General features: G+C 34.2%; 1 protein-coding gene across 8 annotated transcripts in view; it reads right to left on the reverse strand.

Annotated features, from left to right (window-relative positions):
• ARHGEF12 (Rho guanine nucleotide exchange factor 12) overlaps positions 1 to 21,640 on the reverse strand; it is a 148,120-nt gene that overhangs the window by 44,929 nt on the left and 81,551 nt on the right. For 7 of the 8 annotated variants that reach the window (XM_069470782.1, XM_069470783.1, XM_069470781.1 and 4 more), the window contains 7 exons: positions 20,056 to 20,113; positions 12,217 to 12,395; positions 10,834 to 10,911; positions 10,548 to 10,667; positions 8,828 to 8,968; positions 3,673 to 3,747; positions 972 to 1,064 (listed from right to left, as the gene is read on the reverse strand). In XM_069470782.1, the coding sequence (XP_069326883.1) occupies positions 972 to 1,064; positions 3,673 to 3,747; positions 8,828 to 8,968; positions 10,548 to 10,667; positions 10,834 to 10,911; positions 12,217 to 12,395; positions 20,056 to 20,113 (744 nt within the window). The remainder of the gene's footprint in view (positions 1 to 971; positions 1,065 to 3,672; positions 3,748 to 8,827; positions 8,969 to 10,547; positions 10,668 to 10,833; positions 10,912 to 12,216; positions 12,396 to 20,055; positions 20,114 to 21,640) is intronic. The other variant, XM_069470784.1, reaches the window with a different exon arrangement.

The following is a 21,640-nucleotide window of genomic DNA, read 5'->3' on the forward strand; positions in this document are numbered from 1 at the left end:
TAAGTCAGAAAAATCGTAGGATCACCTCATCATTCAACAAAATTCAACATCTAGTCATGATAAAAAATTCTCAGCAAACTAGGAGTATTTGTTAACCTAACAACCCTTGACCTAATAAATAGCATCTACAAAAATACCTATAGCTAATGTCATACTTTTTTTTTTTTTTTAAGAGACAGGGTCCAGCTCTGTCACCCAGGCCGAAGTACAGTGGCATGATCACAGCTCACTGCAACCTCAACCTCCTACACTTGAGTGATCCTGCCACCTCAGCCCCCTAAGTAGCTGGGACTACAGGTGCACACCACCATGCCTGGCTAATTTTTTTATTTTTTGTAGAGGCGGGGTCTTGCTATGCTGCCCAGGCTGGTTACTAACATCATACTTAATGATGAAAAACTGAATCTTTCTCCCTAAGATCAGGAATAAGGCAAGGATGTCTCATCACTCTGATTCAACCTCATACTATTGTAGGAGTCCTAGCCAGTACAATAAAGGCAAGAACAAGAAATAAAAGATAAAAAGATAGAAAATGAGGAAATAAAAATTCTCTCTCTTTAGAGATAACATATATATCCATGTAGAAAATCCCCACAGACTCCTGGAAATAATAAAGGAATTTAGCAAGATCACAGGATACAAGGACAAAAATCATGCCAATCATATTCCTATGTCAATGAACAATGGGGATTGAATTTTTTTTTAAATACCATTTTCAGTAATATTCCCAACCTCAATGAAATGAAGTACTTAAATATAATTCAATGCTCTCCTACTGGCTTTAAAAGCAAAGACATTTCTATTGGTCAAAGTTAAAATAAGCAATTAACCCAAGAGGACTTTGGCTCTAAGATTTAGTTACAAATCCTTACAAATGTTAATCTCCAGAAAATGTTCATTTTTACAACAAATCAGACATCTCAGAAAATTAATCATTTTTTTTTTTTTTTTTTACAAAAAAATGTCATTACCTGTTCATGTTCAGTACCAAAATCATCATCCTCTGCTCCAATAATATGAGGTGCTATACGGGTTGAGGGACTTCCGACAAGTGATTGAGTGTCCTGGTAACATTCAGGGAGAAAAACAAAAAACAGAAAGATTATCTGGTGGTCAAATTCAGAGAAAGAATAAAGCCAAACCATCAAAAAGACATGGGTCACTTAACTGGTGGGATTTTTAAAAATTTTCTTTGAAGTACTTTATTTTCAAAGCAGTGGTCCTCAAATTTTTAAGGCCATGAACATTTTAGCAGAGAATGACAACAATAATGATGTTTCTGGGCGCGCGGGGGGGGGGGGGATATTTCCCCTGGAAGTAGTAAATACCTTTAGTTATTTATTACACACTTGGTTATCTGATTCTAATCACTTTCTTTAATTTTTTAAAGACTGATCAAGTGAAGCAATGGGAGTGGAGAAGGAACAAAGGAATCTGTAACTAGTTTTGATACTAATCACTTTCTATACAAATCATTTATTAATTAATACATATCTAGGCCTTGTGACAGAAAGAATTAACATTGGCTTACTTAAATAATTATAACAAAAAACTTAAATTTAAAAAAATGAATGAAGACAATAGGACAAAGGAAAAATGAGAGCAGAAATGATAAGGCAAAGTTAGCAGAGAGGTTAATACACCTGAGAAGTACTAACCAAAGATTTCTGTCAATGACATATAATTGAAAGTTGTCATTGCACCCTATTTTTTCACTTTTAATTCATTTTCCTAAGTGTATAATGTATAATGCTGTGGGGCTGTCCCATGCATTACAAGACGTTTAGCAGCATCCCTGACCTCTACCTACCCACTAAATGCCAGTAGCAGCCGCCCAGTCATAACAATCAAAAGTGTTTCCATATATTGTTCAAATGTCCCTGGAGATACAAAATCACTCCTGGCTGGAAATCACTGGCATAATGCAATAAATTTTTCAAGTAAGCTCACAAACAAACACTGCTATAGAAACAAAGATACCAAAACTGTAAAAGTAAACTGTAGGTGGGCAGCTTACACTCCATGCAACAGGTGATCCACTTGTCAACTCACAAAGTTGGATCCAGCATAAAAAAGGTAATATAAAAGTATAAATGTATAATATAATAAATATGGGATGTGTGAAGACCATAAATAGTAAAATTGAGGACCATATAGGATTAAGAGAAATAAAAATTTTAGAAAAAAATTTAAAAAGAATGAGTTTTTCTTAAATCTGACAGCAGTTGAACATGCAGGTTCTAGAGTTCTGCAAAGAAGGGTTGGGCCATAATGGTTTGGGAGTCATCTGCATAATAGCTATACTTGAAACTATATAAATGGATCCACAAGTTATACATTGAGTGAATAATATGTATTAGTAGTTTTTCCTCCTTACGTGTACTGCAACACTATGTACTGCATCTCCTAAACATGATTCTGCCTTTTTTTTACTACTCTCTTTAAATTTCAAGGCCTTGATAATTCAAAAAAAGAAATCAGGTGAAAGATTTATGGCATTAGTCATATGATTTTTATTTATTTATGTATTTATTTTTTTGAGATGGGGTCTTACTCTGTTGCCCAGACTAGAGTACAGTGGTATTACTGCAACCTCAAACTCCTGGGCTCTAGTGATCCTCCCACTTCAGCCTCCCAAGTAGCTGAGACTAGAGGCACACGTCACCATGCCCAGCTAACTTTTTTCTATTTTTTCTTTTTTTTTTTGTAGAGATGGGGGTCTTGCTATGTTACTCAGGCTGGTCTCAACCCCCTGGCCTCAGGCGATCCTCTCACCTTAGCCTCCCAAAGTGCTAGGATTACAGGCATGAACCACTGTGCCCAGCCAATTTTTTATTTTATAACTGATTTCATATCTTTGATTTTTTAAAAGTCCTTATGTTGCTAATAATAAATACATCACAAAATGCTGTTGAATCTTTTACTATAAAACTTTAAACAAGTCTAATTAAAAAATAAATCAGAATGCTAAAAGTATTCAATTAAAAATATGTAAGATCTAGCAATCCTACTTCTAGGCATACACCTAAAAGTACTGAAAGAAGGGCAGCATAATGACAGTAGCCAAAAGGTGGAAGCAACCCAAGCATCCACTGACAGATGAATGGATAAACACAATGTGGTACATACATATCATAGAATATGAGCCTTAAAAAAGGAAGGAAATTGTGACATATGCCACAACATGGATGAACCTTGAAGACATCATGCTAAGTGAAGTAAGCCAGTCACAAAAAGACAAATATGAGTAACTAAAGTAGTCAAATCTATAGAGACAGAAAGTACAACGGTGGTTGCCAGGGACTTGGGGAAGGAAGGTGTGTGGACTTAGTGTTTAACAGGTACTAAGTTTCAGCTGGGGAAGATGAAAAAGTTCTGAAGATGGACGGTGGTGAAGGCTGCACAACAATGTGAATGTACCTTAATGTCATTGTACACTTAAAAATGGTTAAGTGAGTAAATTTTATGTATATTTTATCACAACAAAAATACTAGGCAACCTAGTAACACTAACCATGGAATACCTCTCCATTTATTCAAATCTTCATTAAGTTTCTTAAATAAATTTATTTATCAAAAAAATAGAATATGCAAACATCAAATGTGTTTATCATACCTTAAATATAAGGAAAACTAAACACAGAACTATCACTGCATGGATTTCATACTTACAGTGTCCTGAATTGTTTCACTTTTCTCAGGGTTTTCATCTAGATAAATCCTCTCTTTCGGGCCACTCTTGGGACTCTAATGAAAAAAAAGATCTTCAGTTTATTTCAATAGGCACACCAAATGGAGATAATGAAAAATAGTGTGAAAAAATAATGTTATGAATTTCATATTTATATTTAAAACTAATATATACTTTTCATATACCCGGCTCTGCTACTGACTTTTTCCCCCTTGACTTTGGCAAGTCGCTTATTCTCTCAGCTTTTCAGTTCTATGTTGATAAACAATACAGAACCAATAGAATAGTTTTACCCAATTTCCAGGACTGGGGGATTACTGTTTTACCAAATAACTCTAATCAGATACATTACATTTCTCAAACTCATTACATCAAAATCAAATTCTATCTTTATCTATCTTTCCTAACTCCCACCTTCCTAAAATGTCCTTTATTTCCAAGTAAAAAAGCATTTTGTCTCATTTATATAAATAAAATTAAGCTTCTATTTTTCTGTTACTACCTCGTGTGCGAGGCGCCATATGGATTTTTATAAAATTTACATGGTATGTTTGGGATGACCTAATATAGTTCATTCCTCTGTATTCCTGGGGGATTGACTCCAGTACCTCCTGCAGACACTAAAACCTGTGGATGCTCAAGTCCCTGATATAAAATGGCATACTAGTGGTACATAACCTATTTCTTGTACACTTTAAATCATCTTTAGATTACTTATAATACCTAATACAATGTAAATGTTATGTAAATAGTTGTTATACCATATTGTTTATGGAATAATGACAAGAAAAAAGTCTATGTATATTCAGCACAGATGCAATTTTTTTCCAAATATTTTTGATTCTGGTTGGTTGAATCTGCAGATGCGGTCACAAATATAGAGAGCCAACTGCGTAAAACACAAGCTATATGACATGCAGAAAATTCACTTTTGGGGGTTGACGAACACCCCAAACCAATGGGAGCCACTCTTCAGAGCAACTGAAAATGAGGAACAATAGACTTGTGTATAAATCCCAACAGGAAAGATACATGTTATCTATACATATACCAATATATGACAGGATAGGAAAAAACAGTAGTTTCAATATATGCCCCACCTTGTAGAAATGAATGACTCTTGGTTTTGGACAAGAGATAAGAAAGGTAAGATAAGAATAATCCTGTCACAAAAAGCAAGGAAGCTATCAAAGATAACAGAAAGTCAAGTCAAAAAGAACAAGAGACAACTTGAGGGGGCTCCCATCAACCAGAAAATGGTAGCTCATGTTATAATCTATGAGTTCAAAATATTATACACACACCCCACACACACACACTAGTCATCTCTATAGTTTGTTAGGGTATCAACTCTCTTGAACAGTATCAAGAAAAAGGTGTTTTTTTTTTTTTTAATGTTTTTCTTCAGTTTTTTTAATTTTTTTAAGAAACAGGGTCTTGTGGTCTATCACCCAGGCTGGAATGCAGTGGGGTGATCATAGCTCATTGTAGCCTCAAACTTCTGGGCTCAAGCGATCTGCCCACCTCAGCCTCCCAAGCAGCTGGGACTACAGGTATGTGCCATCACACCCAGCTAATTTTTAAATTTTTTTGTAGAGACAATGGTCTTGCCCAGGCTGGTCTCAAATTCCTAGGCTCAAGCGATCCTCCTGCCTCGGCCTCCCAAAATGTGGGGATTACAGTCTTGAGACGCTGCACCTGCCCCAAAAGATTCTTAAAAAAAAAAAATACATGGAAAAGTATTTATCCTGCATTTCTTGCATAAGCTATATTTTAGGGTAACCTAATAGTAAGGCAAACTTCTTCTTTATAAAATAATTCCACCTAATAAATACAGAAAAAATGACTAAATTATAATGTCATCCTTTTGAACCCCAATTAAATAAAGCATTTTGGTCATCAATGGCATATAAAAACATTACATAAAAGCTTGATGGGAAACTTTATAATGAAGGAATCATGTTGACATCACCCGATACCTTAAATAAACTTACAACCACAATAAGTCAACCAGAAATTCACATCCTGATGTGATATAATGGGATGTACACAGTACCACCCACAAACTGTTCTTGTCAGACAACGACTATCAAACTGTAATTCTGTCAAGATTCTAGATGTATCAGTTTTCAGGAAATAGAGATAGAGGAACATGTTACACAACATCATGAAAATACAGTGAGAAAATGGGCTGTTTTACTGGACATATGACCAAACTTATTTGTCCAAAAAAATGGCAAAAGAAAAAGAGGGGGGAACTATTATAATTTACAGAGACTCAAAATGACCTGTCAACCAAAGGCCATATGAAGACCCTCACCGGATCTTGGTTCAAATAAACAAACTACAAACATCACTATAAGATAATTAATCAAATTGTATATTAAGAAAATATCAATTCTTAAAGTTTGATAAGGACTTTATAGCTATATTTTTAAAACACTTTATCTCTTTGAGACACATATTAATGAAATAATGCCTTGGATTTACTTTAAAACAATACAGCATTGGGGGGATGTGAGGAATAGGGGACACAGACAAAACAAGTTTGAGCACGTGTTGATGACTGCTGAGGCTAGGTTATCAGCGACACGATTTTCCAATATAATTTTTCAAAAATATTCACAAGCTGAAAATCAGAAAAGCAGATGCTCTAAATTTTACATGATTTATTATCAAGTTGCTTCTCTTGTGCAAACTATGTATGTGGACATTTTTTAAAGCCTTCTCCAAGGTAAGCAAAAGCAGGGATTTTTTTGTAATGATATCATAGATACCACCAGAAGACTATTTTATAAAAATGAGAACAAAATGAAAAAAAATCAAAAGCACTGATTCAAAAGATAAGAAGACTGGCTCCTCCAAACTCACTGCACTGCAATTGAAACAAACATGGAAAAGCCATAAGATAAAAGCAGCATATTTTTAGCCTCAGACACTTGTGGGAATTAAACCAGTTTGTTATAGCCTAGGCTGGACTTAATCATTTCTCACCCGGATTTCCATAATATTCATTTCTTTATTTGGCCTCACTTTCATCATCTGTAAGATGGTGATATTGCTTCATTACAATTATTATGAGAATTAAAAAGAGTATCTATAAATCACTAGATCTGACTGGTAGAAACTAGATATTCAATATATGGCAATTATAATTTTATCCATTCAACACACATTTGTTAAGATCCTATTAAGCAAAGCAATCTTCTCTTCTTACAGATCTCACTGTCTCTTTACTTCATTTTCCACACTGACATGTTTCTGATGGTGCCTGTTCTGTGTGCAAAATAACACCCACTTTGCTCGTTCATTTTGTTGTTCATTCTAATACTTATTAAATAGCAATTTCATGTCAAACAGTCTTAATTCATCGAAATGCCTATTTCCATAATTCATCAATTCACTCTTTATCTAATAAAGTTATATTTCCAAGCCACAGATTTCACTGTAACATTCTTCTAAATAGAAGATAAAATTCAAATTTCTCATTCATATCACTTGTTCTGAAGGCCTACAATCTGCCACACTTTGGAAACAAAGTCAGATAAGACAGTCTGTGCCTTTAAAGAACTTTCCATCTCATGGTAGAGACAAGCCAGGAAAACAGAGAGGAGAAGCAGCACTAAATCAAAAAGGAGAGTAGGAGAAAAACTCCCAAAAGTAGTATATATACTGCTGGAACAAGCTGAAGCCCTTTACAACCTGGATTCAAGACTTCGTTTCTAAGATAACTTCTAGCCATTTAATCCATAATAACCCTTATACACCACGTTACCCTAAAATTTTCACTGCTTTCCCAAAATATTATGCATTTTCACACCTTGGTGCCTTCGTTTATATTTAAAGTGCTGGTAATTTGGAGCTAGGTAGAGGTAGATCACCTACAGCTTAGGTAAATTTGGCAAGTCAGTTAACTGCCAAACTCCCTTTGGCTTCAGTTTTTTCTTTTGTAAAGTCACAATAACAATAATACTATTTTATAAGGCTGTTTTGAGAATTGACTAAGATAAGAAATGTGAAACACTTAGCATATGGTATGTACACCCAATAAATGTTAGCTATTATAATTTTTTTCTTGAGCCAAAACTGAAATTTTCCATTAAAACCTTTAGCCAACCCAATCACAAGACTCCTATCACGATCTTTCATTTAAAAAAAAAAAACCCTCAAATTTTCCTTGCACGAGGAACTGAGTCACTGGACCTAAGTCTCAAAAGGTAGCCTGAATGATGGCTTAGACTGTGGCTGTTAAAGTTGTCTTTAACTACAACCTTCAATAAAAGAGATACTTCACATTGTTAACTAGCATATATATATGTAGGTATGTATATAACAAAATCATAAGAAGTAATGCCTCTTTTCCATGCAAAGCACTCTTACTTCCTTTTTTTTTTAAATATTGGTCACAACCCACTAAATTCATTTCATGATCCACAGTTACAAAAACAGTGGCTCAGATCACTTCCCTCAACATTTTTAAAGAGGGCGAGCCATTTTTATTACTCAAATCATTATATACTACTTACAAAGTATTGCTAAGTAACTGAACTCAGCTTTTACAAATTCATCTTCCTATAGTACTATACCATATTCAACTTAAAAAATATTTTATTATCATCTTCCTAACAAATACCCGTGTTCATCTGGTAGTTTCTGGGTTAACCAAGAAAGTGCTCTTACTAAACCTGGGTTATTAACTGAAGTCTATCTAGCAGGACGAAGGCTTTTCCTCTTTGTAATGGCAAAGTGCCCCATGATTCAAGACTGAGTCACTCTGACCACAAATGGAACATTAACATGCTCTTAAAGATATCAACAGTTGGTTTCTCCGTTCAGTAAGAAAGCACCAGCGTTATTAACTTCTCTACCCACAAACAAGATGCCTGCTGGGAAATTCCATCCCTGCAAAAGAAACAGTTGGCAAACAATGTTCAAGGGAAAAAGCTCTGGAAATTGAAAGCTCATAAATGACAGCTTCTAGAATTTCTGTTCATCAAATTGGTATGTTAAAGATGAAGATGATAAAACTTAAGAAATAAGACCACAGCTCTAATTCACATAACTTAAAAGCAAACCCAGAAAAGGACTGTGAGGAAGAATACAAGAAGATAAAGACTTAGAACACTTAATGCTCACATCTGCATTATCACTATTGGGCCGAGAAGCATCTCCACTGCTACAGTCAGTTCTGCCCAGTCCATCTCCAGGATCTGCTTCTGCCTCACTGACTGTCAGGGTGTCACCTAACGGCCTGGAGGGGGTAACTACAGCTCCATCCTAAAACAGATTAAAGAAACACATACATAAAAGAAAACTTTCATTAGTGACTACATAAAGAAATAGAGTGGCATTACGATCTACAAGCCAAACTTGAACACTCTGATATGATGAAGAATGCTTAAATTTCTATCAGTAAAATCCATAAATAACTACTGATTCTATGATTCTAAAATGGCACGGCCTTAAAGACAGGGAAAGTGATATTTTAGTAAAGAAAGTAAAAGTTCAAGCTTCCAAATACAGCAAAAAGATAAAATGGTTTGTTAATTTATATGATTTATACTACCAGCCCATTAGTAAAGATTATTACACTGTAACTTCTGGTTAACTGCATTCCAATGCATCACAGTTTCAATAAATTGCCAATTCTGGGAGACAATACTGTAACATAAATTATTATAAGCTTTTACATCAGGACACACTTGTACTGTTTAAACAGGGTAGGAATGTTGTCTTTGCTCAGTAATAACATAAAACTGCCAACATTACTGAGGCATAATACTCAATATGTGACATAGCTAGGGGGACTGAAAGTAATGAAAAAAATAATGCTTAATGAAAAGTACACTAAACAAGGATGTTAGATGACCTTACATACTGCATGGCCTTGTATAAATCATTTAACCAGTTTAGACCCTAGTTTTCTCAACCATGATTTTTAAACTTGAAAATGAGCAGATTAGGCTAGATGATCTTTCAAAGAATCCTTTCAGTTCTATGAATACATGGCTTTCACTTGAGACCTAACTCAGGAATAGTGACAAATCAACAGCTTTTACCTACTTTAAATGTATAGGCAGTTTGTCCATTTTGCTTTAAGATGAAGTAGAAAGAGTTTTACATATCCCAAATTTGAATATTATAAAATATGTCAGGTTGATATGCAAATGTTGAGCTATTTTTTCTATTGAGACCGTTGCCTCCATAGCTTATACCTATGAGGCAAATTATATCGAAATCTATTAAAAATTATAATAAAAATATAGTCATTAAGAGTATAAATGTGGTTTGAAATTCTCAGACTGGATTTGAATTCCAGTTCTATCATTTTTGGGCTACATAACGTCAGACAAATCACTTAATCTCTAAATTTCTCTTAAGTGTATATGTAAAATGAGGGAAAACAACAGTACCTAACCTCAGAGGGTTGTTGTGCAAATCAAACAAGAAAATGCTTGTCCATGTATTTAGCATAACGCCTGCATTTTAAAATCTTATATCTCTATTAAAAACATATCAACTGCCATTCTATTTTAAGTTAGCAGATTGAACCACAAAAATGTAAATATATGTATCTAAATACATTTTACTAGCTTGCCACATCAAAGCAAAAGCACCCAATTCTTTTTTACATTATTATGGAACAAAGAAACATTATAATCATGAGCAAGCAAACAACCAGACGTCCACATTTATTTCATTAAACATTACTTCTGTAGCATCCTATGCAGGACACACTGCTGTCCTACACTAGAAAAATTAATTTTAAAAAAGGCAACTACAACATTCTCTGACACATTCCCAGAAGAATATTCTCCTGCAAAAAGTTGGGTAGCACTTTTAATAGTAATGCTACCTGAGCAGAGCCTGTGGCTTTGGATAACTGCTCTTGCAGCTGAGGAATGTGTTTCTTGGCCTCTTGGATCTCTTTTAGCAATCTTTGGGTAGGTGTTCGGTTGTAATCTTCCTGCAATAACTGAAAAGTTATAAAAATATTTTGAGAATTAATTATGTCAAGAAAATATAGAAAAAGTCCATTTTTAATCAATAAAATAGCTAATGGCATTGATTACAATACTGATGATGATAAGCACCACTCATTTTTTCATGGCCTGTAAATAGCCTCATGTCTAATTTAGTACCTGTAGCCGTTCCTGTTCTTTCTGTAACATTTTTCTCAGAATTTCTACTTTCTGGTTATGAACCACATTGTTTTCCTCCTAGAAAAAGATAAAAAAAAAAATAAAAAAAAAACAACCAATACAAAGAAAGTGAAGGTAAAGTAAACAGAAAAAACAGGAAATACAATGTTGTGTCCCAGCTCCAAATATCAATACCTATTAGGATTTTCTTTGTTACTGGGTTAAGAGGACAGGCTTTCAGACATGACAAATATAAAAAATTAAAGAGAAATTTCTGCCTTTCTATTTCACTTTTATTAAACAGGGTTCAAGAGAACATTAAATATTGATATTAGTTGGACAAATAAAGTTGTCATAATATAAAAATAATTCTTATACTTTCCCTCATTTGGATCTTTACTATTAATCCCCATGCATGCCTCAAATTCTCAGTACCTCCTAGCTGAAATATGAAGATAGCTCCCTCCCTAACTCATCTCCTACCATCTCTCGTTTCACAACCATGTCATACTTTACCAAATTAGTCTTCCTACAATCCTATTAAAATCATGTCACTCTTGCTCAAAAAAATGTTTAATGGATTCCTCATTGCTTATCCAGTTACAGGTAAATCAGATTGGTAGTCGTGATTTTTCAAAATATATAGTCAATCTACTTTTTTAAAGCTCATTTCCCACTGCATACATCCTTGGGGGCACCAGCCAAACAAAAATCCTAGCTAATTCCCAAAAATATTTGATGCTTTCTTGGTTCTTCACCTCTGTTTATTCTATTTTCTCTACTTGGGTTAGTTTCCTCCCTCCATCACCACAACTTAAATGTTACCTGTTTTTTAAGGCTCAATTCAAATAAAATCTTTCCATAAAGGCTTTCCTTATCACAACTGGATGTGCTTTCTTCCTTCTTTGAAATCTCATAGAACTTAATATTTTTTCCCTCATAATGTCTACATTCTGCCTTTGTATTATACTTACTTGTATACTCTTGATTCAATTTCAATCAACAAAGGTTTATTAAGCATTTACTATACGCTAAGCAATATTTCAAGCACAGGGGACATGACAGTAAACAAAATAAACAAAAAGCCCCCGTCCTCCTAAAGTATACATTCTAAGATGACTAAGAACCTTGAACATAGGATTGTATTTTTGAAGGTGACACATTGTTTTGTATATGATAGGTGTTTAGGATTTGTTGAAATAAACCTGCTATGGCAATACTCCCCAATCATTCCCAATTATTATGTAATTTTTATATTGGGAAGTTATTTTCTAAAACACTAAAACTAAATTGTCTACCAGCCCAATACTTCAAAACTCTTAAAATAAAGCAAAGGTACCCATATACAACTGAGCATTTACTAGGAAGTTTTCCTACTCTTACCCCCATGAGCACAGGACTAGTGATTCTCTCCATATTCCCAGATGCTCCAGGTGAATGAGGGGATGTCATGATGGGAGACATATGTCCAATGACTGATGGCTCTACTTCAGAATCGGCGAGTGGAATCTGGGGCGACCCAGGTGGGCGTCCCTGAACAGTGAGAGCTACATAGGAACCAGCTTGGAGTGCGGAGATGGAAGAAAGGGAAGGGAAGGGAAAATAACATTGTTAAGAAACATTTTATAACATTTCATCATTTAATCTTTGAAAGTTCTAAAAGATCCAGTTATATGAGAGTTCCATCATCTGCTAATCATGTCTCCAGAGAAAAACAATCCAATTTGTCATTTCTCTTTTATGACCACCCTAAATGTAAAAAATCTAAAAGAATAATGCCATTTTCAGATAGCAAATTTCTACTCATGGGATTAGATAGTACTTAAAAGCATATAAAATTTATAACCGCAAGAATATATTTTCTTAATTTAGAGAAGACCATCTACCAATTGCTACATTCAATTAATTTAAATGTAAATTCTAAATATCTTCATATTTTAAGACAATACTAATTAGACAGGGTTTAATTAATATTCTAGAATGTAACAATGCAATTTTAAATTAACTTTAGAAAATGAATATGACCAAAAAATATTCCACCAAAACAGGAAAAAATAATAAATTTTAATTTAAAAAATTTGGAGAAGTGGACAGAAATTCACTAGACATACTACAGGGGGGAAATTTAGACAGCAAAATTCATCATAATCAGAAAGACTTAACAACAGACATTCATTATCTAGCACTAAAAAGAAATGAGATGTTTCAAATAAATGACTTTTCTAGACAACTGACCTTTAAATGACAAAATCTTTTTCTTAGACATTTCAATAGAACTTTTAAACATATTTCACAGTCTCCCAACTTAATCCTCCTATGGAACTCATTATCAATTATTTTTTAGTATTTTGGGGTGCTAAAAATTATTTTTGTTAAACTTAGCCACAAGTGCTATGATTTGGAGGAATTTTAAGTATAAACACATTCTAAGGCTTTCCAGTCTCATCAGTCTATATCAGAAATCATCTATTATATCTTATTTGCCCATGTGTGCTTGCCTGAATAACTTCCTAGCTCTTCAGCTCCCTTCTTTAGCTGTTTCTAAACTGCTCTGATTTGAAATAACTTTTAGTGTATCCAGAATATACGTATTAAAAAGTAGAACATGCGAGAGCTCTATACAAGTATGGTACATAGGTTTTAGACATGTCAAATTTATATCCGTTTTGGATACTCAAAGTGTTTTATGCTTAACTTTGTTTTTAGCCATGCCCTTGCTATTGGATAAGTAATCTATTGCTATAATCCTAGGATTTAATTTGTTTAATAAAATTTATATTGGAATAAGCAAAAAAAAATAATAATAACCTAGACAGCTAAAGAAATAACCTTACTTTTTATTTTTATTATTTAAAAAAATTTTTTTAGAAACAAAGTCTCACTGTGTCACCCAGGCTGGAGTATAGTGGCATTATCATAGCTCACTGCACCCACAAACTTCTAAGTTCAATTGATCCTCCCACCTTGGCATCCTGATTAGCTGAAACTACAAGGGTGTTCCACCACGCCAGGCATAATATTACTTTTTATACTCTACAATAGATATCAGGCATATACTTATTAACATAAACCATATGTATAGGGCACATAAAAATTTACAAACACAATCTCATTAAATAAGTAATCAAATTTATTCCAGTATGGGGATCTAATCACTGAATTTCTTTTAAAATACACTTAAGTTAAAAGCTATAATTAAAGTGACCATTTAGAGCACTGGTACTCTGATTAAAAGGTAAAAAAAAAAAAAAATTCAGAGCTGCTTAACTTAAGCAATAAGAAGGCCAAAAAAGAATTAAGTTTATTGAATTTTGCTAAACATATCCAACCACTCAATGAAAGAAATAGAATTAAATAAAATAACAGTGATTCTACTTGGCCACAAACAATTATCTCTTATTTGTAATCTACTTTACTGTGGAATAATCTGATACAGAAAATCATAAATTCTTTTTTTTATTGCATTTAATTTAAGCTGCCTCATTTTTTTTTCCTTTAAGGCAGGGGTCCCCAACCTATGGTGAGTTGTATAATTATTTCATTACAATGTAATAATAATAATAGAAATAAAGTGCACGATAAATGTAATGCGCTTGAAACATTCTGAAACCATCCCCCCATCCACCCCTGGTCCATGGAAAAACTGTCTTCCATGAAAACGGTCTCTGGTGCCAAAAAGGTTGGAGACCACTGTTTTAAGAGATATGATAACAAATACATAAGGCCTAAACCAGGCCAGAACAAAGAAAAAGGAATTTATGTTTTACATGGTGGAACTCTCATGTGACTTTTTGGGGGGAGGTGAGTCATTTCTATTTTTTTTTTTTTAATTTCACAATATTACGGGGGTACAAATGTTTTGGTTACATGGATTGCTTTTGTACTGCTTGAGTCAAAGTTGTAAGTATGCCGATTGCCCACATAGTGTACACTGTACCCATTAGGTATGATTTCATCCATCCCCTTCTTCCCTCTGCCACCGGCATGATTGACATTCAGTTTTACTTGCATCCCTGCACATGAGTGCTGATTGGTTAGTCCCAATTTAACAGTGAGTACATGTGGTGTTTGTTTTTCCATTCTTGCGATACTTTGCTTAGGAGGATGATCTCCTGTTCCATCTGAATTGTTGCAGAAGGTATTAATTCATTTTTTATGGCTGAGTAGTACTCCATAGTATACTATACCACATATGTATATGTGGTACATTAAAATTAAAAAGCTTCCGCACAGCCAAGGAATCAATAGAGCAAATAGACAACCTACAGAATGGTATATGTATACTCCAAAGTATCATATATCACATTTTATTAATCCACTCATGAATTGATGGGCACTTGGGTTGATTCCATAGCTTTGCGACTGTGAATTGTGCTGCAATAAACATTCTAGTACAGATGTCTTTTTGATAAAATGACTTTTTTTCCTTTGAGTAAATACCCAGTAGTGGGATTGAAGGATCAAATGGTAGGTCCACTTTTAGTTCTTTGAGGAATCTCCATATTATTTTCCATGGAGGTTACACTAGTTTACACTCCCATCAACAGTGTATAAGTGTTCCTTTCTCTCCACATCCATACTAGCACCTATTGTTTTGGGACTTTTTGATAAAAGGCATTCTCAACTGGGGTTAAGTGCTATCTCACTGTGGTTTTTATTTGCATTTCTTTGATGATTAGTAATGTTCGGCATTTTGTCACATTTCTTGGCCATTACTCTATCTTCTGTCAAAAAGATTCTATTCATGTCTTTTGCCTACTTTTTAATGAGGTTGTTTGATTTTTTTTCTTGCTAATTTGCTTGAGTTCTTTGTGGATTTTAGTTATTAGCCCTTTATCGGATATATAGCATATGAATATTTTCTCCCATTCTGTAGGTTGTCTATTTGCTCTGTTGATTGTTTCCTTGGCTGTGTGGAAGCTTTTTAATTTAATCAAGTCCCATTTATTTATTTTTGTTGTTGCTGTAATTGCTCCTAAGGTCTTCTTCATAAATTCTTTGCCTAGGCCAATATCTAGAAGAGTTTTTCCAACATTTTCTTCTAGAATTCTTAGGGTTTCATGTCTTAGATTTAAGTCTGTTATCCATCTTGAATTAATTTTTGAGAATGGTGAGAGATATGGATCCTGTTTCAATGTTCTACATGTAGCTATCCAATTTTCCCAGCAGCATTTACTGGATAGGGATTCTTTTCCCTAGTGTATATTGCTGTTTACTTTGTCAAACATCAGATGGCAGTATGTGAGTGGTTTTATATCTGAGTTCTCTACTCTGATCCATTGGTCTACGTCTCTATTTCTGTGCCAGTACCATGCCATTTTGGTTACTATAGCCTTATAGTATAGCTTAAAGTCTGGTAAAGTGATGCCTCCAGATATTTTCCTTTTGCTTAAGGCTGCTTTGGCTATTCAGGCTCTTTTCTGGTTCCAAACGAAGCACAGAATTGTTTTTTCTAGATTTGCAAAAAAATGACGTTGGTATTTTGATGGGGATAACATTGAATCTGTAAACCACTTTGGGCAGTATGGATGTTTTAACAATGTTGATTCTGCCGATCGATGAGCATGACATGTTTTTCCATTTGTTTATATCATCTGCTATTTCCTTCCTCAGTGATTCGTAGTTCTCTTTGTAGAGATCTTTCATCTCCTTGGTTAAATATATTCCTAGGTATTTTCTTTTCTTTGTTGCTATTGTGAAAGATATTGACTCTTTGATTTGATTCTCAGCTTTACTGTTGCTGGTTGTATACAAATGCTACAGATTTGTGTACATTGATTTTGTAGCCTAAGACTGCTGAATTTATTAACCAATCTCAGAAGTCTCTCGGTAGAATCTTTGGGGTTTTCTAGATATAAGATCTTATTATCAGCAAAGAGCAATAGTTTGTCCTCCTCTTTCCCCATTTAGATACTCTTAATTTCCTTCTCTTGCCTGATTGCTCTGGCTAGGACTTCCAGTACTACATTGAATAGAAGTGGTGACAGTAGGCATCCTTGTCTTGTTCCAGTTCTGAGTGGGAATGCTTTCAACTTTTCCCCATTCAGTATGATGTTGACTGTGGGCTTTGTCATATATGGCTTTGTATCCTGCAAAACTAAGTTTCTTATGAGGGAGACATAAAGACTTTTTCAGACAAACAAACACTGAGGGAATTTGTCAGACTAGACCTGCCCTGCAGGAAGTACTCAGATCTACATTATATATCAATCAGCATAGTAGAAACCTACCAGTATAAAATCACCCAAAAGCTAAAATTCAGGGCCCACATAAAATAATGGCTCAAGTTATAAAACAAAGCAATAAGGTTCTGCCCAACAGGATGAACAGAAATGCATCCCATTTATCAGGTTTTAAGAAACTTGAACAGCTTGAATTCCCCACTCAAGAGACATAGGCTGGCTGAATGGATTAAAAAATACAAGGCAAGTATCTGCTGTCTCAAGGAAACACATCTAAATCACAAGGACTCATTCAGACTCAAGATGAAGGGATGGAAAAAAATATTCCAAGCAAATGGAAATCAAAAGAAAGCAGGTGTAGCCATTCTTATATCAGATAACACAGACTTCAAAAGAACAATAGTAAAGAAAGACAAATATGGTCATGATATAATGGTAAAGGGAACAATTCATCAAGAAGACATAATGATTCTAAATACTTATGCACCCAACACAGGTGCACCCAGATTCATAAAGCAAACCATACTAAATATAAACAAAGTGATAAATAGCAACATCATATTGCTGGGGATTTCAACACCCCAATGACAGAAATGGACAGATCCTCCAAGCAGAAAATAAATAAACACTGGACTTAAATGGGACTCTAGAGCAAATGGGCCTAACAGACATTTATACAGAACATTCTACTTCAAAACAACTGAATATACATTCTTCTCATAAGCACATGGGACATTCTCTAAGACTGATCACATCTTAGGCCACAAAACATGTCTCGACAAATTCAAAAAATTAGAAATCATATCATATTTCTTCTCAGTTCATAGTGGAATAAAATTAGAAATCAATTCTAACAGAAATATACAATTCTACACAAAGTCATGGAAATTAAACAACCTGCTGAATGATTATTGGGTCAAAGAGAAAATTAAGGTGGAAATCTAAAGATTCCTCGAACTAAATAACAAAGGGAACACAAGTTATCAAACCCACATCTGTGGGATTCAGCAAAAGTAGTCCTAAGAGGAAAATTCATAGCTGTAAATGCCTACATCAAAAAGACAGGAAGATCACAAACCAACAATCTAATGAATCATCTCAAGGAACTAGAAAAGGAAGAGCAAACCAATCCCAAACCCAGCAGAAGACAAGAAAATAACTAAGGTTAGAGGCGGAACTAAATGAAATCGAAAACAAAAAAATAATACAGAACATTAATGAAACAAAGAGTTGGTTCTTTGAAAAGATAAGCAAAATTGGTAGACCTCTCTCTAGATTAACCAGAAATAGAAAAGAAGGACCCAAATAAGCTCAATCAGAAATGAAAAAGGAGATATTACAACTGATAGCACAGAAATACAAAATATTATCTGTGAAGAGTATGAAAATCTCTATGCACATAAACTTGAAAACATTGAGGAAATGGACAAATTCCTGGAAACACATAACCTCCCAAGGCTCAGTCAGGCAGAAATACAACTCCTAAACAGTCCAATTACAAGCAACAGCAATAAAAAATCTTCCAACAGAAAAAAAACCCAGACCAGATGGTTTCACAGCCGAATTTTATCAGACCTACAAAGAATTGTTACCCATAATGCAGAAATCATTTCATAACATCAAGAAGGAAGGAATCCTCCCCAATTCATTCTTGATACCACAGCCAGGAAAGGACACAACAAAAAAGAAAACTATAGACCAATATCCCTTATGAATACAGATGCAAAAATTCTCAATAAAATTCTAGCAAACCAAATTTAGCAGCTCATCAAAATAATCTACCGTGACCAAGCAGGCTTCATCCTGGAGATGCAAGGCTGGTTCAACATACGTAAATCCATAAATGTGATTCACTCCATAAACAGAAGCAAAAACAAAGATCATATGACCATCTCGATAGATGCAGAAAAACCATTCAACAAAATTCAGCACCCTCTTATGTTAAAAAACTCTTAACAAGATAGGCATAGAGAGATCATACTCAAAATTATAAAAGCCATATATGACAAACTCATGTGACTTCCTCTTTTCTTTACTTCTGCTATAATTGCCATGCTATTTTCCATTAAATGAATGAAGCAATTAGAAAGTACAAAATCTCTTTTGGAAAGCAGGTGCAGTTGAAGTATAACAACAAAGTGAAACTGAGGCCTGGGGAGGGGAAGGTATGGTGTTTGGACTTTACCCAACTCAGAGATTCAGAAGACCTACCCCATCACCACTTGCAAGCAAACCTCACAGAGCCACTGAACCCTCCCTTCTCCCTGTGCAGATAAGAAAACTGAGGCCCTGTGAGCAGCTAGGGTTTGGCCTGCCCATGCCTCCTTGCCATCTGGGAGGAGCAGACACCCACATTTGACCCTGTGGTGACAGGAGGTTAGTTGTGGACTACCATCATTCCAAGTCTCAGTTTCTCCACAGGGATCTAAACCCAAGTGGGCCACTCACGCAAACCTGAAGATCATAAATTCTTAACCTTAAAAATTTCCAAGAGAAGAATGCTACCCTAGATTATATAATCCTTTACTTCTCTGAGAGAAAGTGATTGTGCAGGATGATTTTTAAAGTTCTATTGCAGTTCATTTAGCTATTGTGTCTGATTTCTTTACCTGCTCCCTCTCAGGTGACTCATGCATTTCTTTCATGTATAAATATGAAATATTACCAAGAATGACAAGGTATTATAATCAACCACATAAAGAAAATTGACAAAGACAATAACAAAAGATACCTATTAGCAAATTAAGAGTTTTCACCTCAGACTTTCCTTCATTGCTGGGGTCAGCAAACTCTAGCCAAGCGGCTAAATCAGGCCTATCGACTGTTTTGGTAAATAAAGTTTTCCTGAAACACAGCCATTTCCATTCATTTACATATTGTCTTAAGCTGCTTTTATGTTACAATGACAGAGTCCAGTAGTAGACCACATGGCCCACAAAGCCTAAAACATTTCCTAATTGGTCTATTACAGAAAATGTTGGCTGAACCTTGCTTTAAGGGTTTCAGGAAACAATTAAAACTGAGAATAACATTCACCTACATTTGATTAGCTTCACCACCTCTAAATGGTTTGAATGAGTCACCAGAGTCCCGTTCACCTGTAAGAAAATGAAAATAGCGTATGTCAAATACATTCTATTTAGACAATGGGTAAACTGACTTCTGGAATTATCCTACATAAAATAACCAATCATAATATAACATAATAAACAGGGCTACATAAATATATATATATATACACACACACACACATAAATATATTTGGTTTAATATTCACTTTTACCACTATTCTGTAAGGTATTTTCAGCAACAAAATGAACTTAAACACAAAACAAAGGCTTGACTTAAAAGACATTACAACTTATTCACGAAGACAAACAACAAAACATACCATCAAACAGATTTACAAATCCTTCACAGTGAAAGACCCTTGCAAATAGAAAAGAACCCTTTGCTTTTAATTACAAATTCACTCATTTGTCAAAATGATAATGAATCAAAAGAGATGAAAAAAAATATTTCCACAGTAATTCCCAATTTATTTTTACTTTTTCAAACATGGCCTAATCTTTACAAAGAAAATTAATTTTCAGACAAACTATATGCAGGAAATGTTATCCAAATTCTCCACCTAGTCAAACAAATTAAGGTAAAAAGATCAAATGTGAATTCAACATTATTTTTTTCTCGATACAATTAATATTAATTTAGAGTTCAAATACATCAGTGTATAAAACAGAAGTAAAAGTATACTCATCATAGCCCCTGAGATAATCACTGTAACTATGACGTTGAATGTTGGAGACACTTTTCTAATATATACACACCAGATAAACAGACACATAAAAATATACATTGCAACTACCTTTTTTCCTGCAAAAATAAACAAACATTGTATTGTGGATATCTTTCAATATAGGTACACATAAAACCTAATCCATTCTTTTTTAAAGCCGCAGATGAAATGTAATTTATTTCTTTAGCCCCTAGTTTATGCACATTTAGATTGGTCACAAGTTTTCAATGTGATAAAGCCAAGACCAATTTCCTTGTGCACATATCATTTTATATTTATACATTTATTTCCTTAGATAAGTTCCTAAAAGCAAAATTGCTGGTCAAAGGTTATACGCTTTCTTCAAGGCTTTTGATACATATTCACAAATTTACAGCCAAATAGATTTTACCTAATTTATACTCACAACAAACTTATGAGAGTAGCCATTCTGCCATACCCAAACTACGCCAAATGTGTATTACCTATCTTTAAATTTTCTGAAAACCAAATATATTTTCACTTACCACATTAATTTCCACTTCTTTGTTATCAGTGAGCTTGGACATATCCTCACTAATATGCCATTTATTTCAATTACTTTGGGGAACTGCCTGATAAAATTCTTTGCCCATTTTTCTATTAAAATATTTTCTTTTCTTAGTAACTTAAAAGTACTCTTTACAATTAAGGATATTTATTATGTTCTGTGATAAGTTTCAAATATTTCTTCCAAATTATTATTTGCAAAATATATTCATGGTATCTTTTCCTACATAATAATTTGATTTTAAGTGATCAAATTAGTCGATTGTTTCAGGAATAGTTACTAACTCTATTCTTTCTACAC

This window comes from Eulemur rufifrons, chromosome 6, assembly GCF_041146395.1.
Source record: "Eulemur rufifrons isolate Redbay chromosome 6, OSU_ERuf_1, whole genome shotgun sequence".
Classification (NCBI taxonomy): domain Eukaryota; kingdom Metazoa; phylum Chordata; class Mammalia; order Primates; family Lemuridae; genus Eulemur; species Eulemur rufifrons.